This window comes from Aspergillus mulundensis (assembly GCF_003369625.1).
Source record: "Aspergillus mulundensis strain DSM 5745 chromosome Unknown scaffold_2, whole genome shotgun sequence".
In the NCBI taxonomy this organism is placed as follows: Eukaryota; Fungi; Ascomycota; class Eurotiomycetes; order Eurotiales; family Aspergillaceae; genus Aspergillus; species Aspergillus mulundensis.
Window position 1 is genome coordinate 1,524,467 of NW_020797890.1, and position 24,388 is coordinate 1,548,854.

Below are 24,388 nucleotides of genomic sequence, written 5' to 3' on the forward strand. Positions count from 1 at the left end.
ATGGTGAATGCTGGCATAACCAGCTGAGTGAGTGAAATTGATAGCAATAGCTGTTTTAGTGGTAAATTTGTCAATACATTTTTTCTGTCTTTATAAGTAAGATTTCACAGTAATCTTCAGTTCTATCAGGTCAGTCCTAAAGGGTGAGGCTTAGCAGCATCATTCCATTGGAGTTGTTCTTGCACAGTGTCCAGAGATGGCCTCGGAAGACTGCACTCACCAAAATGTATACAGAGAATGCGGACCGGAACAACAAAAGTCCGCACCTCCTGCGACAACACCGCGTCTCCTCATGCCCCCCAAGAGCACATCACCACGGTCGCTTTAGCTCCCAACATCCTCCTTCGTCGCTCTTGCTCATTCTGCGGTCGGCTCATGCTCTGATACCGAGACTCTCACCCATATGGCTGCACCGTCTCGCATGGTGCTGCCTACTGAGCCCTGACTACCTCCGCTCCCTTCCACGCTGACTCCCTACATCGACAACCCCCCGACGCCTTCATTTATTTTGTCGCTTTACTTGTCAGCTGGGATGGCGGAATTCAATGAAACGGGAGGCGTGATTCTGGATGGTCCATTTGACCCGGATGCCCAGGCCACAGTGACCGACTTTATCGATTACACCGAATACCTCCCTGCCGATTTGCTCCGATCCCTTACCCTCATTCGCGGCCTAGATAAGCGCTACTTGGACAGCGCGCAGGGTGTCCATGACCTCACCAAGAAGTACGGCCAACTCCCCGACCTCCCTCCCGAAACGCGTCCCGACCCGACTGCTCTGCGCAAAGATATCTCGGCCCAGCTTGACAGCGCTATCAATGCTCGCGAGTCGGCTTACGCCGAAGCCTGTCGTCTATACGATGTCGTCGATCGCCACTTCAACCGACTAGATTCGATCAGACAGAAGCTCGAAGCGCTACCCAAGCCTATCGAGCGCGAACCTACTCCTCCTCCACAGCCTCTTACAAACGCGAAGCGTCCTCGCACAACCAAAAAAGAAGATGCACCGACTACGACGACGCGAATCACACTGCGCTTGGATGGTGCGAGAGGCGACAAGAAGTCAAGGACGCGACGGTCTTTGGTTGCAGCAGATCATCTTGTGGGATTGCACCCCGACTCTCCAATTGCCAGTACCGAACACTCAGACAATGAGGTGGAACTCAAGCCGGCTCCTTTGGTACCTGTGACTCAGACCAAAAAGGAGAAACAAGCCCGACGTCCAAAGCCTTCCGGAGAGGCGACCAGCAGCTCGAGAGCATCTGCAGGCATGTCCACCAGCAGCGCTCTGGCGTTGCTGAAGCCTCCTCCAGAAGACGCGAAACCCGGAAGCGAAGATCTACCGTGGCTGCGTCTCACCGAATGGGAGATGACCAAACTTCGCAAGAAAATGAAGAAAAACGCGGTCTGGCAGCCAAGCGAAGTGATGATTCACCGCGAACTAGCGATTCGTGGCCGCGGATGGGAGGCATATCGGGCAGCCAAGGCGGAGGCCGAAGCCAATGGAACCGAATTTTTGGACTGCGACGACATTATGAACAATCATGTTCCGGGACTCCTGACCAAACCAAGCAATGGAAGCAAAGAGGTTGACGGCATCATGGAAATGAAACTGAGCAATCGAGGCATGAAGTTAAATGAAGCCAAAAAGCTGAAGCGCGAAAACCAGGCGAGGGAACAAGCCGCCTTAGCCGCTGCGGAGGCAGAAGCAGCCAAGAGCCTAGGTCAGCTTGGCTCCACCTCCCAAGGTTTTGTCTCCAACGGTGCTGATCGTCCGCAGGAGTCTTCGGCAGCGGACAAACCAAGCCGATTATTGAAGAAACGGAAAACCGAGACGAGCAGTCCACCAGCCCCGGAACCCGTCGCTCCACCAGAGGACGCTGAAATTGAAAGCCGACCTACGCGTAGTGCAGCAAAACGTCGAAAGACGGACAAAGGATCACCACCGGGCGAAGCTCCAACTCCGAAGGCAACAGAAGATGCGCCTGAAATTTCGCCTGAGATTGCACCTGGGAACGCGGCTGAGAATCCGTCTGAGAGCGCTTCTGACAACGCGTATGACAGAGCACCTGACATCGCGCCCGAGACTGCGGTTGATACTGTGCCTGAGCCCGCACTTGAGCTCGCACCTGAGATCAAGGTCGACTTGCCAACATCACCCAAAGCAGCAGCAGCTGTTCCGCCGCTTGTGACAAGATCCAAAGCAGGGGCCACCTCTACCACTTCAGCGCCATCAGAATCCCGACCCCCCTCGCGTGGAGTCTCCACAGCGACAGCAGAGCCTGTCCTGAATGCGGCAAGGGAACTGCGTCTAAAGAGTGCCACACCTGCAAGAAAAACACCAGTACCGGAAGGGTCTCGCGCACCGAGCGTCAGCGCACCCACTCGCCGCCGCAAGCGGCCCGCTCCGGGCCCAGTCTCAAATGGTCCAGACGGGGGCGCCGCAGTCAGCTATGGACGCCGCAAAGCCAAACCGGGCAAGAAGCGGGTAGGACCACGAGAGCCCGGTCTGAACATGGGACAAGACATCCGCATTGACGAAGATGGAGTGCTTGAAGAAATCGACCCCAATGAGCCGCGGTACTGTTTATGCGGAGACGTTAGCTTCGGCACGATGATCTGCTGTGAGAATCCAGACGTACGTATCTCCCTTTTTGTTTACTTTATCTCACTCTGGATTCTAATTGAAAGTGCCCAGTGTGACCGCGAATGGTTCCATCTCGACTGCGTCGGACTCTCCGAAGTCCCCAGCCGCACAGCGAAATGGTACTGTCCCGACTGCCGCGTCAAGTTTAACAAAGGCGCGCACGGAATCATCAAACCTAGCTCGCTGCGTCGGTGAAACGAGACTAGTAGATACGAGGCTACGAAGAATGCTGTTATTTCCTTTTTTTTCTTGCGCAAATTGATACATCATTTGGCGGCTTCTGGCGACTTCTGGGTTCTTGATCGCGCGGCATGGCATACATAGCATGGCATGGCGGGGCGGGGCGCGGTAAACATGGCTGGCTGGCGCTCGGAGTTGTTGTCTGTCTACGATCCTACATTGCATATCTTTCGGCTTTAACATCATACAGACCTTGTCCAAGGCCACGGAAAGGCGGTATTTAGGTACTGGAATTACACTCATCATTTACTCTCATATATTTTCCAAAATCCTTAGATGCCTACAAGTATATACAAGTCTCAAGCCCTTGTGCACTAGGGTGCTCGTTCACTTGAGCACCCACTTTCCGCCCTCCTCACTAATCTCAACAGCCCTCTTCTCATCCAAACTCAGGCGTCCCGCATGCAGAATCGCCGTCGTAGCAATGGTGTTCTTGAGGGTTGGCAGCGGCCTCTTGTCCAGGTCATCCAGGGTTACTTTGCCCTCGTTCAGCGCTGTGATCGCATCAATGAACTTCTCGAAACTGATGTAGCCGTAGCCGGTCTGCCCGCCAAAGTTGCCTTCTTCGTCGGGGGCGTAGCGCATGTAGAATCTGGTTGGAAGTGACGTTAGAATGGTGTTATGGAAAGGGAAGGGAATGAGAGGAAAGGACGTACGGGTTGATCCAGGCTAGGCCGGAGTCGTCGCCTGTTACGTCGTAGCCGCGTTTGGCTTGGTTGATGCGGACTTCGCCATTGGCGCCCATGTCTGTTTATGCTGTTAGTAACTCGCCTGGAAATAGGAAGGTTGGTGCGTGATGCGAGAACGTACAGTGGAAGTACTGGTTCGAATGAACGCCCGCCTTCTGCGGCGCGGTCCAAGAAGCCGTGTACACACCCGTTGCGACCTTCCCAGGCTGCGTCTTATGCTTCCAATCCACCAGCAGAGTAATCGTGTCCTCTGTCTCAGGTACACAGCCCAACTCAACCGCCGTCCCCGTCGACGCACTCGCATTCACCCGGACAGGCGTGTACTCATCGCTGACCATCGAGTCACAGATATCAACGTGGTGGCTGTTCAGGTAGTACGAGATATCACTCTCCTTGCCGGCCCAGGCCTTGAACGTCTCCAGCTGGAACTTCGGCTGGCTCATGTACGAGTAGAAGTAGTTGAAGTCGCCGAGGGTCTTTGCCTTGGCGCGGGCATCCGAGTAAGCGGGGTCGAAGCGCTTGTGGTGCTCGACGAAGACGAAGACGTTGTGTTTGCGGGCGGCCTCGAGGAGCTCGATGTGTTCGGGAAGAGTCTTGACGGCGGGTTTGGTCACGAGGACGTGGATCCCGCGCTCGATGGCGTAGAGCGCGATGGGGAAGTGTGTTGGGTCGGGGGTGAAGATTGTGATTGCGGAGCCCTTGGGGAGGGCGTCGATGGCGGGCTTGTAGGCGTCTGGGTCGGTGGTGTCGTCGGAGGGGTAGGAGGTGAAGGCTGTGTCGAGGTTGTTGTAGACTTGGGTGATGTTTTTGTGGAGGTGCTCGCCTGTTGCGATTGTTAGTCAAGTCGCCTACTTTGAAGAAAGAGAATGGGCCGTACGGATGCCAGGGAACTTGCGCCCTGAGACGCCGACCATGCTGAGATCGCCTACTTTGCCCCGACGGCGGAGATCAAACAGACTCAAACCAACGACGCCAACTTTCTTGTCTGAGCCTGAGGCGGCACCGCCGACGTAGCCGGTGGTGTACTCGCCGGTGCCGACCATCAACACGCTAGGAGGGGCCATTTTGAAGCTTTGCAGTCGAATTGGGAGAGCTGGATAGGTAGGGTTGAGGGGAGGAGGGGTGAGGGGAAGCAGGGAACGGCGACAGAAGAGGGGCGGGCAACGCGCAAATATACTCCGGCGAGCGCGACAACCTTGTGGATTATAATGGATTGTAATACAAATACTGAGCCGGAAGAATCAGTCCAGGCCGCAAGTCTGCCTTGAATTGCCGGGAATCACAGCGATGGCCTCCATTTCAATGACGAACGTTGATAGAGTCGGCATTTGATGGCCCGAGCGCAAAGGGGAAAGTCCGTTGCCGATTGGTGGAAATTCCGCGTCCGGCGCCTTCTCCGGGTGAAAGGTGGAGACTCGTGGGATGAATTGCCCGCTAGGCCGGATCTGGTGCAGGGCGTGGGGTGGGCCGTTACTATACAGTCCAGGTGTATGCCCCTCTTCTGCTTTATATAGCGGCCCTCACGCCATTGCGCTCTTGCTCCATCCTCTGTATAATCTTCTCTGCACGCCTGTACAGTCAAAAGCTCAGTCAAAATGGCACCCACTCCTCTCCGCCCCGGAGTCTACGCTCCAACAATGACGTTCTTCGACCCCTCCACTGAAGACCTCGACGTGCCCACAATTCGCAAGCACGCCGTGCGCCTCGCAAAGGCCGGCCTCGTCGGCCTCGTCGCCATGGGCTCCAACGGAGAAGCCGTGCATCTGACTCTCGAAGAGAAGCAGACCGTCATCCGCGAGACCCGGTCCGCTCTCGACGAGGCCAACTTCAAGGACGTCCCCGTTATCGCCGGTGCCTCTGAGAATAGCATCCGAGGCACTATCCAATTAACGAAAGACCTTGCTGCCGCGGGCGCAGAGTACGCGCTTATCGTCCCACCTAGCTACTACCGCTATGCGACGGGGAATGACGAGACACTGTACGAGTACTTTACAGCTGTCGCGGATGAGTCGCCCCTCCCTCTGATCCTCTACAACTACCCCGGAGCCGTCGCGGGTATTGACATGGACTCGGACCTCATCATTCGCATCTCGCAGCACCCGAACGTTGTGGGAACCAAGTTTACCTGTGCGAACACGGGCAAGTTGACCCGTGTCGCGCGCGCTTTGCACGCAATCAAACCAGAGTCGCCGCTTGCGCCAGCCAAATCCTCTGTGCCTGTTACCAAGACGACTGCCAACCACCCGTATGTCGCCTTCGGCGGTATTGCGGACTTCACGCTGCAGACCTTGGTGTCTGGTGGATCTGCCATCCTGGCAGGTGGTGCCAATGTTATTCCCAAGTTATGTGTGAAGGTGTTTACCTTGTGGAGCGAGGGAAAGATCACCGAGGCGATAGAGGCGCAGAGCTTGCTTAGCCAGGCCGACTGGGTGTTGACCAAGGCTGCCATCCCCGGGACAAAGAGTGCCATCCAATCCTACTACGGATATGGCGGGTATCCTCGCCGGCCATTGGGGCGGCTTAGTGATGCGCAGGTCAAGGCTGTTGCAGATGGGATCAAAGAAGCTTTGGAGGTCGAGCTTTCCTTGCCTGACGTTGCTTAGACAATAATACATTTCTCATTCCGTTCAAGACTCTCTTCCTAATTCAAATGTAGTAAATAAGCTGTACTCCGTAGGCTGTTGGGGTAAGTTTGTGCAACTGTCTCACATCGGCGTCAACTCCGAGGATTGCCCCAGACTGCCTCCACCCCGCACTGTCATCTGCGCAGTGGGTACCACCAGATGCTTGATGATAGGTGGATAAATTATTCCGCAGCACAGGTATGATTAATCCGCGAATCACTGAAGTGCAACATTCCCAGTATAGGTAAAGAGGGGTATATCGACAACAGTGTATTCCGTAGAGCACCATGGGTATGATATGAATAGCAATTGTTGTGTATAGAAAGTCGCCTCTTGTCAGTAAGTTCAAAGCGCGAAGCCTGGTAATGCGTGTAGGGTGTCAAGTTCATTTTGGGTTAACTTATCAGTTGACTCAGTTTTAACAGATTGAGCAGCTTGAAGGACACGAGAAATGTCGGCGGAGTCAGATCGAGGCCCGGATACAGTCACGAGAAGATCGAGGTGCCATTGGAAGCACCCCCACTCCCAAAGGCTGAAAGTGTATTTTATCTTCCGTTGAGGTTGGGGACTGGAGGCAGGTGATAAATATCCGTTGGTGCCCGAGGAGGATCGTCTGTCATCCGGTTCGACCACAATTTTCTGCCCAGTCCTGATACCAATCAGAAGCAACATGCCGTACCCCGAGGAAGCTGAAGGATTCCAGGTCGACAGCCCGGATACTTATACCGACTTCAAAAAGCGCTTTGTAAGTCTTCGGAGCACCGTCCGCTGGAGGGAAAATTGATTAACGGGTTGTGTAGTTCAAGTTGAAACCGTTCGGCGACTATGGTAAGCGGATTCAGGAATCGTATTTGACTAAACTGACGAAATAGATGTCGATGTCAAGATAGAAGCGTGCGGTGTGTGTGGTAGCGATGTACACACCATAAGCGGTATGTAGACTGAGCTTCCTTCCACGGCAACCTAATGACAGTCATAGGTGGCTGGGGATCCCAGAAATTCCCCCTCTGCGTCGGACATGGTACGATTCCCCAGAGTCGAGCAATGGATGAGACTAACAGACCAGAAATCATCGGCCGTGCCGTCCGCGTTGGCCCCAAGGTGACTCTGATCAAAGAAGGCGAGCGTGTCGGCGTTGGCGCCCAATCGTATTCCTGCGGCGAGTGCAAACAGTGTAAGAACGATAACGAGACATACTGTCCAGTGCTCATGATCGACACGTACGGTGCTGAGTGGCCCGACACTGGAATTGTCAGCCAGGGCGGGTACTCGTCGCATGTCCGCACCCACGAGCACTGGGTGTTTCCCATCCCCGACGCCCTGGAATCAAACCTTGTCGCGCCGATGCTGTGCGCCGGACTCACTGCGTACTCACCTCTGGTCCGTAATGGCGCTGGACCCGGCAAGAAGGTCGGTATTGTTGGTCTCGGTGGAATCGGACATTTTGGTATCATGTTCGCCAAAGCCCTGGGCGCGGAGACTTGGGCAATCTCGCGATCGCGGGCCAAGGAAGCAGATGCACGAAAACTGGGAGCCGACGGCTACATTGCTACCGCGGAGGAGGGCTGGGAGAAGCCTCATCTTTGCTCCTTTGACTTGATCATCAATTGTGCAAACTCATCCGAGGGCTTTGACCTGGAAAAGTACCTCTCCATGATGGATGTCCACGGCAGATGGATTAGCGTAGGGCTGCCGGAAGAGGAGGGACAAGTGATCAAAGCGCAGAATCTAATTTCCAATGGTGTGTTGATCGGCGCCAGTCACCTTGGAAGTCGCCGTGAGATGTTGGCGATGCTGCAGCTTGCGGCTGAAAAGGGGCTGAAGGGCTGGGTGGAAGAATTGCAAATCGGCCCCGAAGGGCTGCGAGAAGCAATGGAGCGGATGAAGAAGGGAGACGTGCACTACCGCTTCACAATGACGGGATATGACAAGGTCTTTGCATAGTCGCTCGGAAACCAAGGTACTCGGTCGGGGCTCAGAAGGTCCTCGATAAGAAAAGGCTCGTGCTCCGGCGTCGGAGTTCTACGGAGTAATTTCCAAGTCTGGGGAAGTGGATCGTGATTCGTGATAAGGTGGATGGATCTGCCGGCCGGACCTGCGCCTGGGCTTTTTGGAGATTCAAATTTCAGATCCAGGGACTCGATTTGGGACTGGAAGAATATGCAACAATAGTAACAATGAATGAGCGCTTTCAGCACAGGCACAATCCGTAGATTCACTTTAAGCCTTGGATAAATTTAAGCTCTCAGCTTATTAATAGCATTTCCTGACAAAGACTCTGGTTCTCGTGGCCACATACGAAATCAACGCCTCACCGCCCCGGATTTGCCCCAGTCAGTCAGCAGCACGCCCGATTTTCATCCTCTTCAGGCGTTTGCCCATAACTTTTTTTCTCCTCCCTTATCTATCCACCATCGCCTCTCTCTCTCTTTTGTACATTGCTTACCGTCTCTCCCTTCATATCTTCCCTCGTTGACGCTTCAATTCCTCTTCTATTGTGTTCTTATACATGTTCAATCATCTTATTTACCTTTCCTACTAGTATATACTTCAACCTTCTCCGACGCGTCTTTCATCCAACTTTTCAGCCCCTGGAATTATTATTTTTTCGTTAATTTCTTTTTCATTCTTGATACCCGGGCTATTAGACATACACGCCCCTTGCTTTTCATTTCTTAACCTACGACTACCCCTAGACTCGTGTCTTCCGGAGAAAAGGGGTCTCTTATCAACACTCGCTCCGCAAAAGACCCCAACTTTTCTGCGCCTAAATTATCCTAGCTTTACGTCAATCGGCTGGCATCTCCGCTCACGATGGCTCCACGAGAGAACATTGCCACTTCCTCCCACCGACGACGCCCGTCAGTCCCCTTCAAATCCCGACCGAGGACCGCAACAGTATCGGCCTTACCCACAACTCCAGTTTCCGGGCTAGATCATGATGTCTGGAACGGTTTGCCCCTTGTGGATTCGGGGGACGATATGGAAGGGCCTGTTCTGTATGATGTGAAGCCATTTCCCGAACAGACTGGCAGACGTCGCAGCGCAAAGAGTTTCTCGGGTCTACGTCACTCAGTTGATGGACTACGCGCGCTTGGTCGTCGCTTGTCAGTTACCCTTCGCAACAAATCATCCCGCACTCCCAACCCTCCTTCTCAGAATGAGTCCGAGATTGAGACTCTTAAACTTCGAAATGGCCAGGAATCTGGCTATGATCGCCCCAAGAGTGTTCCTGCTTTCCAGGGCTTCGCTATCCCGCTACCGATTCCTGGAAATGGATCGGAGCCTCCAATTCTGCCAAACCACATGTACTCTGGGGCCGCCGCCCGAGCAGCCGCAGCGGCCCAGAATGAAATGGCACGCAAGGTGGAGCAAATGAAGCTTACTCAGGACTCGGAGAGTGGAATTGGCATCATTCTCCAAGATCGCTTTGACGACTCGGATGCCGAAACTGATTTCGTTCGCGTTGACCCTGCGGTCGCCTTCCCAACAGAGATTATGGCTAACGTTCTCTCGTTCCTCGACCCTGAGTCGTTGATGAACAGTGGGTTGGTTTCACGCGCTTGGAGCGAGCAGGTCTCCTCTCAGCATGTATGGCGCGATGTATTCCGCTCTCACTATGGCGGACGCGGGTACACAGGGACTGGTAAACAGCCTGCTGCTGGGCTGGGCAAGCAATTTTTCCAACAGGATTGGAAGCACCTTTATAAAATCCGCCGTGAATTGGAGAACCGATGGAAGGAGGGCAAAGCAGCAGCAGTCTACCTCCAGGGTCATACAGACAGTGTCTACTGCGTTCAATTTGATGAGTATGTCTTAATTATCTCCCGTCTGCTTTGAAACCGTCACTCATATACATGCAGGGATAAGATCATTACTGGTTCGCGCGATCGAACAATCCGCGTTTGGGACGCTCACTATCCCTGGGCCTGTCGCAAAATCATTGGGCCAGCGCCGGGAGAGATTGTCAACCGCGGCCCGCTCTATGACCCGGAGCAGCAGGCATCGGGGAGTTCGCCGCTTCTTACCATTCGCCCTCCCCCCGCGTGTGCTGCAGAAATAGCGACTATTCATGAGAAACCGTCAGACTACCACGGCGCCTCCATTCTGTGCCTTCAGTTTGACGACGAAATCATGGTTACCGGGTCTTCTGACCATACTTGCATAGTGTGGGATATCAAGAATGACTATAAACCCATTCGTCGTCTAGAGGGTCACACAGCTGGAGTACTGGATGTCTGCTTTGACCATCGTTATATTGTGTCTTGCTCCAAGGACAACTCAATTTGCGTCTGGGATCGATCCTCCGGGCTTTTGGCGAAGAAATTGCTTGGCCATAAGGGCCCGGTCAACGCCGTCCAACTACGTGGTGATCTCATCGTCTCTGCCAGCGGAGACGGCGTCGCAAAGTTGTGGAACGTTACCTCCGGTCTGTGTGTGAAAGAGTTCTCCAGCAAAGACAGAGGCCTTGCGTGTGTCGAATTTAGCGATGATGCGCGGTCGGTTCTCACCGGCGGCAATGACCGAGCGATCTATCAGTTTGACGCGAACACCGGTCAGCTTGTCAAAAAGATCAAGGGACACTCTGGCTTGGTTCGGTCCTTGCATCTCGACAACGTGAATCGGCGGATTGTCAGTGGGAGCTACGACATGAGCGTTAAAATTTTCGACGCCCAGGCCGGGGAGCTCTCTGTGAATCTCCCCGGCTGGACTACCAGTTGGATGTTGAGCGTGAAGTCGGACTATAGACGCATTGTTGCGACTAGTCAAGACTCACGCGCGGTTATAATGGACTTTGGATATGGATTAGATGGCGTTGATTTACTGGAAAGCTAGACAGCATCTATACTAGATCCTTGGCATATTGTGCGGCTCTGAGACAAAGGTCATAGATTCATAGAAGATTTTCTTTGTGTCGGCTTTTTGCTTCTTTTTCAATCATTTCGTTGGTTAGCGATAGATATACTCTTGGCGTTAGAATTTGACATATTATTCTTGTCTTGCTACTGTACCTATTGGCATAAAACCATGGATCCCAGAGGTTTCCGTAGCCCTCAGGGTTTGATTACTATCTCTTTTCAACAACCTCTTAAGTAATCGTACATTATCCCCATCACCATTGTAAAACCGAACAAACCACAACGTATACTTCTGCCCTGGTATCTCCGTCTACATAGCCGCAAAGTCATCGTGCGCACTAACATGATAACATTCCGTCCTGCCGCTCCCAGTCCCAAAAATATATCAAGCCTGTTGTTGCGGTTGAAGTACAGCGTGATTGTCTTGTTGTTATGCTACATGTACAAGCCGCAATCTGAGCATGTTTATATGTGTATCCAACTTCATATGCTCTTTGTAGAGGCTTTGGAGTCCAGATGCACATTATGTAGACACCTAAAGTTCTTTCGACACCTGAAGTTCATCGAGAACAGATCGCTGCCTCATGACTAAGGTGTCTTTTGTCTGAGCGGAACCTGGCGGTGATTGGCCAGGAGACTTAGCGTCAACAAAGACGTTTCGACAGAAGAACGGAGAACAACAACAAATCTCATTTTCTACCTTGCTATCTATTCGTCTTAGACGATATACCAACACACAAAACAGTTAATCCTGGTCGTACCCAGCGACGCTTATATCCGTCAATCTTTTCCTTCCATCCTTACACATCCCCGCCAGGCTCACCTTCCCCCCCAAATCCTACCCCACCATGGGCGAATCCAGGTTCGTCAGATCCCGGCCTCTTTTCGATATACCAGGGTTACCGGACGGATGCTGATGGATTGTCGTCTGGAATATAGACAGGAACTGCTAGCATGGCTCAACAACCTGCTGCAGCTGAACATGACCAAGATCGAACAGTGCGGAACCGGGTACGAGCGAACCCCTTGCCCTGCAACTATCCTTCTCCAATGGTTTTACGCCTCAATGAAGTGATGATCGAATCAGCGGTCAACTTGCTGACAGTCAGGCCTGCAGAGCTGCGCTATGCCAGATTTTCGACTCCATTTTCAGTGAGTGACCCTTTGAGGGAGCGGGCAGGCATTGAGCGGAAACTGACATATTATTGCGTCAACAGTGGACGTCCCTATGTCGCGAGTAAAGTTCAACGTTAACAGCGAATACGCTTATCTCCAAAACTTCAAGGTCCTGCAGAGTACGTTACACATTCGCCGATAATGCAGTCCCGCCGCTAATCCGCTCTTTTTACAGACGTTTTCGCGAAGCACCAAGTCGACAAGCCGATTCCCGTCGAGTCGCTCTCCAAATGCCGAATGCAGGATAACTTGGAGTTCCTCCAGTGGACAAAGAAGTACTGGGATCAACATTACCCGGGCGGAGACTACGATGCGCTCGCCCGCCGAAAGGCCTCCGGCGCACCCTCCGCCTCCGCGGGTGGTTCGCGTGCAGGCGCAAGCTCTGCTAGCAGTGCCCGACGTGGAACCACTCCCACTGTTGGACGCGCACGACCTGCTGCTGGAGGAGCCAGCTCTGCTACTGTCGCTGCGCTGCAGGCGGAGATCAACTCGAACAAGGAGGCGATTAGTGGATTGGAGAAGGAGCGCGACTTTTACTTTGCCAAGCTTCGGGACATCGAGCTGCTGCTCCAGAGTGCGGTTGAGGCGGACCCAGAACTGGAGAAGGATGATGATTCACTAGTGAAGCACATCCAGGGCATTCTTTACTCGACAGAGGTATGATGGCAGAATTAGACTTTGAGATCAGGGCACTGACCACTTTATAGGAAGGATTTGAGATTCCCGAGGGCGAGGCCCCGGGTGATGAGCTGGAGACGTTCTGAGGCAGCTAGCCTATTAATACCCTTCATCTTACAGCGCTGAAATCAAATTACCCTTGCACATTCCTGGCGAGTCTTTTTTAATCTGTCTGTTTGGATCATGGACCGTGGGGTCAGGTCTAGAGGTGCATGGTTAGTAGTCGAGAGACGCGTTGCTGGCTTGTATAATTGGATGAATGAGATTATCCTCGCCCATCTAAGCATGCTCGGATAAGGCTGAACTGAAGCATTCCTATCGCCGAGTCCACGGTACAGTGTCACATTCCTCATCACGGATCTACCCTCTCGATCTAGTCTACGTCTACGACCTCGGGAGCAAGTATACTACCCTGACGTCAGCATCGGAAGAGGTGTCGTAGCACGAAAGATCGAGGCTATATTGTACCTCGATATGATAATAAGCTGATTAATTCGGTACCTTGCATGTTTGTTTACTCGCCCCTTGCAGTCACACAGCGCCTGTGAGGTCTCACCGAAGTGTCTGACGGTGGTGGGGATCCCAATTTTGGTAGTTGCCCAGAACATTCGAGTGCGACGCACCCGTGGAACAGCTGGCCTGTTTCGACTCAGCACACCAGGCCAGGTTCTTCAGGTTAACAGGCAGCTGTGGCATGGTTCGATTCTGCAGCGTCCGTTGAAGAGAACGAGGAAGTGAAACTGCTCTGCGACCCGCTCTCCGCTCTGCGAGCTAAAGTGGTTAGTCTGTCTTAAGTCTGCAAGTCTAAGACCGTCATCTCATTTAATTACGGAGCCAGTCTGAGCGTTCGCCGTTGTTATTCTTAGCCTCCTTTTCCTGTTCCTGAACCGCCCTCGTCTCCTCTTTCCCGTCTTCCCTCTCAACTTTTCCCGTCCTTTTCTTTTCTCCTCCAGCGCTTCTCGTTCTCTTCTCCGGCCCTATTGTTAGTCTACCAGCACAAAGGCATCTCAGTTGTTGGCGGATTGATTCACGCCACACGAGATAGTGACAACTGTTGGGCCAGGACCGGAACCTTGGGTCTGGCGAGTCAACGTGGAGCCTCGCCCACTGACACCTGCGACCTGGAACACTCGGAACGGAATGAAATACCACCCGTTGCCATCTGACGGCGAAGATTCATGATGGCCTAGTCTTGACGACTCTTGATACTTCACTACGATCATTCGACTCTTTGTATGTTTCACCCAGATGGTTCATCCCATGGCTCCTGCTAGGTAGCCGAGACCTCCACTAACTCATGGCATGTTTCTGGTTAGATCGCATGTTGATTCGCTCCCCCAAGCCAAGCTAGTTCTTTGTCGACAGCCACTGTTTGCTGCTCGATGTCCGCTCCTTGACCTACCTCACACCTGCAACTACTCCAAAGTCATTGTTCGCATCGCTCCTTGACCTCTTTCGGTTCGATTTCACTATCTTGCTTTATCGGATACCCAGTTGCTATCATCACATCGCTTCGACTCGACGACGCTCCTTGAAACACTACTATTCGCATCACATCGCAATCATTGGCCTCAACGACGGCCAATACGAGTGTCGGCAGGCAGACATCTCGTTAAATTCTATCACATTCTTTCTCACTGCGCAGCGTCGCCTTCTTGCTCCCACGGCGGCTAGGTGAATAGCCAACATGACCACCCATGGTACCTCTAGACATGGTCGGTACGAACGATTGATACGGAAACACCGGCTAGAAACACAGGAATATGGGCAAGGATCAACGTTGGATCATGCAAAAACCGGTCCCAAGCAGAAATCGCATTCGAAGAATCTACACGAGCGATGGCTGGACCTGCATGGGAAACGACAATACGCGCCCAATTCGTCCACGACTGTAACACAAGCCGATCCGCAAACCACGGCCACCACCGACGCCGAACCAGTTCCAGCTACCACGACGCAAGTTCCTGAAACAACGTCAGCGTCTGAACCCACTGCTGTATCCTCTGATTCGGATCAGCAAACGACACAGCTGCCTGCCACTGGTGCGTCAGATGACGCATCGACTACAGTGACAGCAGTAACTACAATCACCACGATAGTTTCATATTCTCCGGATCCAACGACGGAATCGGGGATTGAACTGACAACCTCAGTAGCAGACCATACTGCGGTAGCAGCCACCGTTGAAAATGCATCGGGAGATCGGTCGACAACAGTGGCCACGGCACCTTCAGAGTCTGCAACTGCTCTCTCCACAGAGTTGGCTTCTGAAGAGGCTGCAGCTAGTATATCATCAGGAGCGGCTGCCGCGGATACGTCCACTGTACCGCTGACCGAACCCACAGAGTCCGTGACTGCTGTGGCATCAATATCAGAAGCGCTGTCATCGGCCGTGACCGAAGTCTCTGGGATAATTGCGTCACTTACCTCTGATATTGAGAGCCTATCCGCACCGACAGTATCTATCTCCGTCCCTACCACGTCTCCGACCACTTCCGCGACTGTCTCTACGTCCGCTGCCATAATCGGCCAGTCGTCCGGTTCTCCAAATGCCACTCCCGTGTTTCAAGGGTCGAGCCTTGATCTTCCCACTGCCGTGGTCTCTACTCAATCACCGGTTGCCACTCAAGATATTATGGGCATTGGATCTGGTGACGGTTCCAACTCTAGCTCCGACATCAACACAAATCCTACAAGTACTTCAATTGCCTCCGATTCTTCTTCCTCAAGTACGACCACCACTTCTCAGTCACATACATCGTATTCCGATTCACCATCCTATTATGGCGGCTACGGTTCTGGCGATGGCAGTACCTCAGAGCCCACAGGGACCACAGACGGCTCAGCTGTTTCACCGGATTCAAACGACACAGGATCTAGCACAATGAGCCCTCAAACCACCGGTAAAATTGTTGGGGGTGTTGTGGGAGGCGTGGCCGGCTTTTCGCTATTGTTCTTGTTGATCTGGTTCCTGCTGCGGCGGCGCAGGAAAACTGGTTTCTTCCTTGGATCACCCGCCAATAGGTCAATAGCAGACGACGGAGGCGTCGACGGCGGTCTTATTGGGGCTGGCGCCACGAGAGAAATGGCTTCGCGTGACTCCAACACGCACTCAATGTTCGGAGCTGCATACTTTGCCCCGGCATTCATGAAACGCTGGCGGCAGTCTCAGATATCCACCGGCGAAGAGAGCTTCGTGAGCACGACTCCTAGTAGCGAGCGTGGGTTTCAGAAGATCGCAGGCCGCAAACTCCCATCCGGTACCCAGCCAGGTTATGATTACGGCAATGGGAGCCTATCGCCGACAGAATCTGAAATCAGTGCTACATTTCCACCAATCATCCCTAGATCAGCATTCTCGCCATCACAACCGCCACCGTCAAATCCGTTCAGCATGCCGCTGGATACGAGTTTCACCCGCGAAGCACCGGAGGAGGGCGTTCCCGTAATGCGACCGTCTCCAGCGCGGATACCAACATCGGGCTCAGCGAATGCGACAACGTGGGCTGAGGCGAGTGCGCGGTCAGTGCCCATGCCTTACACTATGACGCCGTCTGGTCCGATAGCAATACCGAAACGGCCGGATGCGCTAGGACGCAGTCATCCGAGTTTCGATGGGAGTCGCGGGAGTCGCTTTACGGAGAGTTTATGATCTGACCGGGAGTAAATAACTATCATGTAATGTAAATAGTGATACCATGTAGGCATTTAATTGTTGAAGATGCCTTGAGCTGTCAACTGTAGGAGTACGCTGTAGGCCTAGACTTCTCCAGTTGAAGATCGGCATTTATCTCCATCATTATGTAAGGATTCTTGTTCCTATTGATCGATTCAAGATTCTGATAAGCCTTAGCCACTAAGCTAACAGACACGGCATGCCGCCGCCTTGCCGGCGCGCATAAGACAGCAAAGCTTTTCGCTTCAAGTGGGGGTTCAAAGCTTAGCGTCCTGTTCGCGTCTTGTTGTCAGACTCGTCAATGGTCTCTTTATCAAAAAGGCCCTCCGCGGACCGCGGAGATGAGGACCGGAAGCCTAGATTCCAACAACTAAGGCAAAGATCTTTGCTTGCGGACCGCGTCCGAAGACCCTCCACTCCACAGGTGACAGAACACACAAATCAAGATAACCGATTTTATCAATCCCGATTACTTGATTCTGATCAGCAGCAGATAAATACTTGGCCAAGCCCTCAGACCACGATGGGAGTTCAAGCATCAAAAACCTACGGCAATTGCGCTTCGCCATGGCCATCGCAGACAACCCCCCGGACAGCCACACCAAGGCTGAGGAAACGGTCGTCGCAGACCATGAAATCGAACAGCAGAAGCCGTACCGTCCTGCGCGGTGGCAGAGTAACCTGACGATCCTGAGTTGTGTCAGTGCTCCTCACCCACAAAAGCACCGACCCTCGAATAGCCATACTGACAATTGCTTAGTACATCGCGAACTTCAGCGACGGCTTCCAAAACGGCCTCGCGAATCCCACAAATGTCATTTTCAAGCACCTGCTGGGAAGCTCGGGGTACCCGTCTGAGATGCAGACGCGGATCAGTAACTCGTTGATTATTGGCGCAATTCTCGGTGTCGTCGTCCTGGGGTATGTTTCGGACATGGTCTCGCGACGAGCGGGCCTTGTCTTTACGTCGGGACTGGTCACTATTAGCACGTTGATGGCTGCGCTGGCGCTGCAGGTGCACCCTTCGCACAACATGCTGTGGTTCATGGTCATTGTGCGTGGAATCTGTGGATTCGGTGTTGGGGGCGAATATCCGCCCAGTGCGGCGGCTGGGTTGGAAGAGTCGGACGATGTAAGCCCCTTTGGGTCTTCAAAATCATGAAGTATATGCTAATAGGAGCAGTTCAAACGCCGCTACCGCGGCCCTGTCTTCGTCTCGTTCACGACGCTCATGGCAACGCTCGCCTCGCCAATCCTGCAAATCATCTACCTGATCAGCCTGAAAGCAAGCAACAACAACCTGCACATCACATTCCATGCCATCTACTCTATCGCCACGATCCTCCCTTTCACGATCATGCTGCTGCGATTCTTCATGGCCGACTCAACACTCTACCACAACTCCAACTTCAAGAGCAGTCCGCAGAACCGCTCCTGGCGCTTCTACCTCCTGCTCGTCCGCCGCTACTGGCCCCGTCTCCTGACTACGTCCACCGCATTCTTCCTGTACGACTTCATCAACTTTCCCAACAGCATCATGTCCAGTACCATCATCTCGTCTTTGGTCACAGATAGCAACATCCAAACAACCGCCATCTGGCAGGTGATTCTTGCAGTCCTCCCAGTCCCCGGCGTTGTGCTGGGCGCATATCTCACGAACGCTATCGGTCGCCGCAACACCGGTATCGCTGGCTTTGCGGGGTACACGGTAACGGGCTTTATTATCGGCGGATGCTTCCACAAGCTCTCGCAGCACATGGCTGCGTTTGTGGTTCTGTACGGCCTCCTCAATGCGTTTGGGCACATGGGGCCCGGTGCTACCATTGGCTTGATTTCGTCCGAGTCTTTTCCCACAGCAATGCGCGGTATGGGGTATAGTGTTGCGCTTGCTTTTGGACGAACAGGTGCAGCGGTGGGAACGCAGTGCTTTACGCCGTTGAGAGAGCGAGGAGGTGATAGTGCGACGTTTTATCTGGCGGGTGGTGTGGCGGTTTTGGGTATGATTGTATATTGGTTTTTGCCGGAGAGTGGCGAGTTGGATCTTGAGGAGGAAGATAGGAAGCTTGAGGGGTATTTGAGGGAGAATGGGGTTGTTATGGGATGATAAACCGGGTTTGAAAGGGGAAAGACTGGCTTGAGTCTGAATGGGTCTATCATCTTTAACTCAGTCAGTCAATATAACCCTCCAAGCACAATGTATACCTTGTCTGTTTGAGAGAGCCATACGAATGATACTCAACCCCAAGGCGTTGAATTCATGATGCCGTCTGATGTTCTTCTGATTGCTGACGTTCTGGGCAGCTGCAATGGGCTACTTATTCCACGGCTTTAGGCCTGGTTTGAGAAGTCAACGAGATACTAGTTGAACACGGCTGCCTCGGTCATAAGTTTGGTAAGGTTCTCGAGAGAGGGAAGGTTCATCGGTCATACTTCAGTTGCTGCCGCAGAGCACTATAAGAGAAGCGAGCGAGGGAAGCCGCGGGGCCTGGTCTCCCACCCAAGATCTTTTGCTTCTCACTTCCGTCCATCCTTCATCCCTCAACTCTGTCCCCTCCTTCCAACCTCATCATCTCTCCGTTCATCTTCAAGCCATCGAGCTGGTGACATGCATCCCTGTCTCTGGTCACCATGGCTTTTCCTTTTAGGAAGAGAGACATCGAGAAAGCCTTCTTTGGCCTCGACCTCAACGACGACAAGCCCGGGACCAAGTCCAAGTCCTCGTCTGCTTCAACCAACGCCCCGAAACCGAAGCAAGGTCACCGTAACCCTCTTGAGACTATAACCAACCAAGCTTTGAACGACGAGAACAAGCCTAACACATCCATCAATTCCTCATATGCTTCAAAGGGCACTACGAAGCTGAAGACCACCAACAAGGCTCCTTCCAAGGTAAGTACGATAAGCCTCCAGCGGCAAGAACTAGCTTAACAAGAACTTCAAGCCCTCGTCTACCTCGGTCAACTCTATGATGTCCGAGCCGGCCCTTAATACTCCTCCCAATACCAAGCCCGATCAGACTTTCAACTTCCTAGGACTCCCTCTCGAGGTCCGTCGTCGAGTCTACAACTTCCTGCTCTTCAGCCGTCATTCTGCAGCCGACATCCCTAAAGATAGAGCCAGGATCACCAGCGAGAAACTGATTTTTCTGGAACAAAGCCCCCCACAGGATCTGTACCAACCCGGAAAAGTCAAGAGCCTGCACACAGCAATCCTTCGCACCTGCAAACAAATTCACAGTGAAGCAGCCGTCCATCTCTACAGGGACAATAGCTTCATGGTTCCCTCGCCAATCTACATGCTTCGCTTCTTCAAGCAGGTCGGTGCAACTAATACCAAGCACCTCAAGAAGCTGAGTCTCACGATTCAATGGAACGCTGACCGCGAGCTCAAATTCTGGCTGCTGTTCTTAAAGAAGCTGGCCAAGGATGCGTCGGGACTTGAGACTCTTACCGTTGTTTGGATTGCGAACACCTTGAGCTCCGAGCCACTGAGCAGGGGCGCTAGAGGGCGTGGGCTAGGTGACAATGTGACTTTTGTGCGTGCCCTGGCAAGGGTCAAGCAGGTGACACGCCTGAACATCTTCGGATTCTATGCGAAGAATTGGCTGACCTACCTGAAGAGGGAGATGGAGGGCGCTGGCGTGCAGGTTCAAGAAGCTGGTCAGTTTGGCGCAGTCGTTCACTGTGATCTAGTTGAATTGCTTTTCTCGAGGGTCCGAGAATTCCAGGAAGGAACGGAGGATATATGGCCTTAGCCATGCTGTGTTGTTAATCTGGAGCTGCATCTGAGCCACTATGTTGCCCTGCGAAGGATTTGTCCGAGTATGAAGTTTGCATTGATGCTGACAACCCGTTTATAGATGGGCCATGCTATACAGTTGTGGTAATGCTTGGCTGAATCTCCGTCTTGTTCTTCTAAGTTTATGCCGTGAGGGTCATGTCTTTTCTGTGCTTCATTTCTGTCATAAGTTGACTAAAAGTTCATGTCCATTTCCTTTAGCTGTTTAATGATTGTTTCTTTTGTTTCTTTCAACCCCTCAGTCAGTCAACTCAAACACAAGTTCTGAGGTAGCAACAAATAAAGAGCTTCTATTTAGAAAGTGATGCAGGCTTCCAGATTCTCTAGCTTCATGCTCTGAGTGAATCAAGTGAATTTCAGATGCCGGGGCAACACTCACCCTGCATGTTGGCATGCATTTTCTCCCCAATCTTCCCCTCTTAACCTCTTCCTCTTTCAGGGTATTTTCCAGTCCCCCTCACTTCACTCCCTGAGTCATCCCTTGCTGCTGTTATTCTGCGAGCATCTCATCTTGGTCTCTGTTCCCACCCATAACCCCTCTTCAGAACCGACCTTGACCTCCAAACAAACGACACATCTGGCCCACGCAATGGAATTGGCTTTCAGACACAAAGACATTGCGGAAGTCTTCTTTGACCTCGGCCAAGACATCAAGAAGTTAGGCATCAAAGGTACCACAGTCTCCAGCACCGAGATCTCGACCATCAAACTCTCTCCAAGCAACACAGTCAACACCGAGACCGAGTCAACTCATAACAGCGGTCCTAGCACCCTCGCAGCAACCGTTCCTCTTTTTTCTTCTCGTGCTTGTGGAGACACGTCTCAGAAGCCCAGCTTTCTCACCATTCCACCCGAACTCCGTCTCCCGATCTACGAGCTCCTCCTCGTCAGCCGCGATGACAACGGAGACATCTCGCCCGTGAACCTGGACGTCGGCGTGCAGATACTTGCAAATAGGTATATCCAAGCAGCCATCGTGCGAACCTGCAAGCAGGTCTACTGCGAGGCAGTCCCAATCCTGTATGGCGCAAATGCCTTCAGCACCATGACCGTGACCCCCATCACCCGCATCGGCGCCGCAAACTTCGAAATGATCCGCGACCTAGACATCTCGATTGAAAGCGGCTTCAGCCTTGATTTCTTGATGCAGCTTCTTAGTACCTTGTCCACCGACGCAAAGGCTCTCAGGAAGTTCTCCATCACATGGGAAGCCCGGGAGTTTTGCGCAGGCAGTGCTTCTAGGGGTCTAGGCGATAATCTGGAAGTCGTGCGTGCGCTGGCTAAGATCAAGCAGCTGGACAAGCTGCTCATCTCTGGATACTACGCGAAACCTTGGCTGGCGTACCTGCGTCGGGAGATGGGGCCGGCTGGGGTTGAGGTCTTTGAGGAGCCTGGTGATCTTCCGCCTGTTTTCATCATTGAGATGATCATGAAGGAGTTCGGCCGCGAAGAGGGGAAGTACAAGCTGGAGGAGTTCCAGAAGTGTGAATTGCACAATTTCAGGGAGTGGCAGAAGGGCACTGAGGACTTGTTGCCCTGAGTTGATTGAGGTGGGTTTGCACTGGGTTTGTCTCCTCATCCAGAAGTGATCTCATGGACTGTGTTGTTGTCATTAAAGGTGTCATGTTTCAGTTTCTGTCCGGGTTGGCTTCCACGTCTGCTTTTGCTTTTGCTTGTTTCTGCTTTTGCTTGTTTCTGCTTTTTCTTGTTTCTACTTTTGCTTGTTTCTACTTTTGCTTGTTTCTACTTTTGCTTGTTTCTACTTTTGCTTGTTTCTACTTTTGCTTGTTCTCCTTGCACGTGCTTATTCATGGTCTGAAGCCGTTGGTAATTGGTGTTTGCCCATCCATGGTCTTTGGTCCCGGTTCTGGCATAGCAATAGGTATCCTTTGGCGAAGACTAATGTTTGAACTGTATTCATGTTTAGGCGTAGTGCTCTTGATATAGCCAGGGTACATTAGAATACTACGTTCTCTCCAGATTATACCGTGGGTTCTTCTGCTGATTTGGTGCAGCAACTGTACCTGTTTTTCTCTGTGGTTAAGTTCAAAGTACAGTACATCTGAACCATGGACGCAAAACTAAAAAAGACTAAGTATCGATATAGACTGACTGTGAACTATAAAACCGTTATCGTACCCCATCTACGATCCAGTTTCTATTTATATACCAACCCCAGTGCTGCGCTGGCCCCAATCCCCGTCCTCGTCCAATCAGCAATCCTGCAATGTAACCGTGTCACTACTATAGCCCAACCCCTCCCATCGTTCCCCTCCCTCACTCATCTATCAAAACTCTTACACAAAGAGATCCTGAGACTAGAATATAAGAACGAAGAATGAAACAACTAACCTTCCTCATAATCGGGGCTGGGTCACGCGGGTCCGCCTACGCCCGCGCAATAACAACCTCCACCCCCGCACGCATAGGTGCAGTCGCAGAGCCAGACCCGTTTAAGCGGCGCGTTCTCGGCGAGAGATATATCTGGGGTGAGAGCTCGCCAGAATCATCACAAGAGTTCGATGGGTGGGAGAGCTGGATTAGCTATGAGACTGAGCGGCGACGGCGAAAGCAAGCGGGGGAAGAGGTAGAGGGAGGGGTTGACGGTGTGCTTATCTGCAGCCTCGACGAAACACACATTGCTGTCTTGAAGGCGATCGCGAAAGCAGACCTGTTGGACTTGCATGTCCTCTGCGAGAAACCGCTGGCGTTATCGCTGGATGACTGTCTGAGTGTGTACGCTGCCTACACTCACACCAACTCGGAAGGAGCTTCGAAAGGCAGGGGGAAACCGAGGAGCATCTTCTCGATTGGCCATGTCCTCCGCTACAGCCCGCATAACACCTTTCTACGACGGCTAGTGCGTGAAGAAAAAGTCATTGGGGACATCGTCTCCGTCGAACACACCGAGCCCGTCGGACACTGGCACTTTGCACACAGCTACGTGCGCGGGAACTGGCGCCGGGAAACGGAAAACGGAGATGGAAGTCTCCTGACGAAGAGTTGTCACGATGTTGACTTTCTGATGTGGCTTGTTGAAGGGGCGCTTACATCCCCCACCTCAGACGGTGACGAGGAGAAGAAGTTGAGGCTCCGAACTGTCTCGTCAACAGGCTACCTCACGCAGTTCACGCCCTCCCAGAAACCACCCGCCGCGGGCTCCGCGACAAACTGCGCATCCTGCCCTATGGAGCGGGACTGCACGTACTCCGCCATCCGGATCTACCGCGATAACCAGCTCCGAAAGGGCGAGACAAGGTGGCCCGTTAACATTGTCTGCGCTGATATAGAAGATTACCTGCCGCCGGGATACGGGAAGTACAACGCCGACGGCACGCACAAGGAAACGAGCGGGGAAGGGGACATATCAGCCGCGGAGTCGCATCTCCTTTCAACGCTAAAGCAAGACTATGATGAGAATACACCCGACGAAGTCATCAAGAAGAGGCCATGGTACGGCCGCTGTGTCTGGGAATCGGATAACGATGTCATGGATGACCAGTTCGTCACGCTTGCTTGGGATGTCCTCCCCCCAGCACCACCATCCCAATCTAAACCTAAGAAGAACGCAAGAGGGCCCGGCATAACAGCAACCCTGCACATGATCGCCCCAACGCAAGCGCAATGTATTCGACGAGGCCGGATCTACGGCACAGCGGGTGAAATCACGTACACCTCGTCGACTATAACGATATATACGTTTGCCGACAATCAGACCCGGGTTATTGAGATCCCCAAGCAGCCGCCCGAGGAGGAAGAGGCGCATGGGGGTGGGGACTATGGACTTGCCAGGGGCTTCGTGGGTGCTGTTGAGAAGGTTGTGAATGAGGGGTGGGATGTTGGGAGGGCGCAGAGGGCGTTTGTGGGGTGTACGCTCGAGGATGTGATCAAGAGTCATGGGGTTGTTTTCGCGGCAGAGGAGAGTCGACGGGAGGAAGGGGTTGTTAGGTGGGGAGAGTGGTGGGAGGGGAAGTTGGCGGGAGTTGGATTGTAGATGGAGA

General features: G+C 52.8%; 11 protein-coding genes across 11 annotated transcripts; 10 read left to right on the top strand and 1 right to left on the bottom strand.

Annotated features, from left to right (window-relative positions):
- Positions 1 to 532: 532 nt before the first annotated feature.
- Positions 533 to 2,842, top strand: DSM5745_03165 (putative PHD finger domain protein; the record flags this gene model as incomplete). Its single annotated transcript, XM_026745181.1, has 2 exons — positions 533 to 2,638; positions 2,699 to 2,842. 2 exons carry the CDS (start codon positions 533 to 535, stop codon positions 2,840 to 2,842), a joined length of 2,250 nt encoding a protein of 749 aa, XP_026606047.1.
- Positions 2,843 to 3,214: 372 nt separating this feature from the next.
- On the bottom strand, positions 3,215 to 4,640 carry DSM5745_03166 (Gfo/Idh/MocA family protein; the record flags this gene model as incomplete). The annotated part of the gene is made up of 4 exons (XM_026745182.1): positions 3,215 to 3,479; positions 3,544 to 3,634; positions 3,698 to 4,399; positions 4,454 to 4,640. 4 exons carry the CDS (start codon positions 4,638 to 4,640, stop codon positions 3,215 to 3,217), a joined length of 1,245 nt encoding a protein of 414 aa, XP_026606048.1.
- A 531-nt stretch (positions 4,641 to 5,171) lies between these two features.
- On the top strand, positions 5,172 to 6,179 carry DSM5745_03167 (dihydrodipicolinate synthase family protein; the record flags this gene model as incomplete). Its single annotated transcript, XM_026745183.1, has 1 exon — positions 5,172 to 6,179. One exon carries the CDS (start codon positions 5,172 to 5,174, stop codon positions 6,177 to 6,179), a length of 1,008 nt encoding a protein of 335 aa, XP_026606049.1.
- Positions 6,180 to 6,870: 691 nt separating this feature from the next.
- DSM5745_03168 (NAD(P)-dependent alcohol dehydrogenase) lies at positions 6,871 to 8,144 on the top strand (the record flags this gene model as incomplete). The annotated part of the gene is made up of 4 exons (XM_026745184.1): positions 6,871 to 6,945; positions 7,001 to 7,028; positions 7,073 to 7,132; positions 7,180 to 8,144. The coding sequence occupies 4 exons, from the start codon at positions 6,871 to 6,873 to the stop codon at positions 8,142 to 8,144; spliced, it is 1,128 nt and encodes a 375-aa protein (XP_026606050.1).
- An 870-nt stretch (positions 8,145 to 9,014) lies between these two features.
- On the top strand, positions 9,015 to 11,036 carry DSM5745_03169 (F-box/WD repeat-containing protein; the record flags this gene model as incomplete). Its single annotated transcript, XM_026745185.1, has 2 exons — positions 9,015 to 10,009; positions 10,064 to 11,036. The coding sequence occupies 2 exons, from the start codon at positions 9,015 to 9,017 to the stop codon at positions 11,034 to 11,036; spliced, it is 1,968 nt and encodes a 655-aa protein (XP_026606051.1).
- A 1,251-nt stretch (positions 11,037 to 12,287) lies between these two features.
- Positions 12,288 to 12,999, top strand: eb1 (microtubule-binding protein BIM1; the record flags this gene model as incomplete). The annotated part of the gene is made up of 3 exons (XM_026745186.1): positions 12,288 to 12,354; positions 12,411 to 12,892; positions 12,943 to 12,999. 3 exons carry the CDS (start codon positions 12,288 to 12,290, stop codon positions 12,997 to 12,999), a joined length of 606 nt encoding a protein of 201 aa, XP_026606052.1.
- A 1,601-nt stretch (positions 13,000 to 14,600) lies between these two features.
- On the top strand, positions 14,601 to 16,565 carry DSM5745_03171 (uncharacterized protein; the record flags this gene model as incomplete). Its single annotated transcript, XM_026745187.1, has 1 exon — positions 14,601 to 16,565. The coding sequence occupies one exon, from the start codon at positions 14,601 to 14,603 to the stop codon at positions 16,563 to 16,565; it is 1,965 nt and encodes a 654-aa protein (XP_026606053.1).
- Positions 16,566 to 17,156: 591 nt separating this feature from the next.
- On the top strand, positions 17,157 to 18,693 carry DSM5745_03172 (uncharacterized protein; the record flags this gene model as incomplete). The annotated part of the gene is made up of 3 exons (XM_026745188.1): positions 17,157 to 17,288; positions 17,350 to 17,721; positions 17,773 to 18,693. 3 exons carry the CDS (start codon positions 17,157 to 17,159, stop codon positions 18,691 to 18,693), a joined length of 1,425 nt encoding a protein of 474 aa, XP_026606054.1.
- A 524-nt stretch (positions 18,694 to 19,217) lies between these two features.
- DSM5745_03173 (uncharacterized protein) lies at positions 19,218 to 20,343 on the top strand (the record flags this gene model as incomplete). Its single annotated transcript, XM_026745189.1, has 2 exons — positions 19,218 to 19,478; positions 19,531 to 20,343. The coding sequence occupies 2 exons, from the start codon at positions 19,218 to 19,220 to the stop codon at positions 20,341 to 20,343; spliced, it is 1,074 nt and encodes a 357-aa protein (XP_026606055.1).
- A 633-nt stretch (positions 20,344 to 20,976) lies between these two features.
- On the top strand, positions 20,977 to 21,927 carry DSM5745_03174 (uncharacterized protein; the record flags this gene model as incomplete). The annotated part of the gene is made up of 1 exon (XM_026745190.1): positions 20,977 to 21,927. One exon carries the CDS (start codon positions 20,977 to 20,979, stop codon positions 21,925 to 21,927), a length of 951 nt encoding a protein of 316 aa, XP_026606056.1.
- Positions 21,928 to 22,725: 798 nt separating this feature from the next.
- DSM5745_03175 (Gfo/Idh/MocA family protein) lies at positions 22,726 to 24,381 on the top strand (the record flags this gene model as incomplete). Its single annotated transcript, XM_026745191.1, has 1 exon — positions 22,726 to 24,381. The coding sequence occupies one exon, from the start codon at positions 22,726 to 22,728 to the stop codon at positions 24,379 to 24,381; it is 1,656 nt and encodes a 551-aa protein (XP_026606057.1).
- Positions 24,382 to 24,388: the final 7 nt, after the last annotated feature.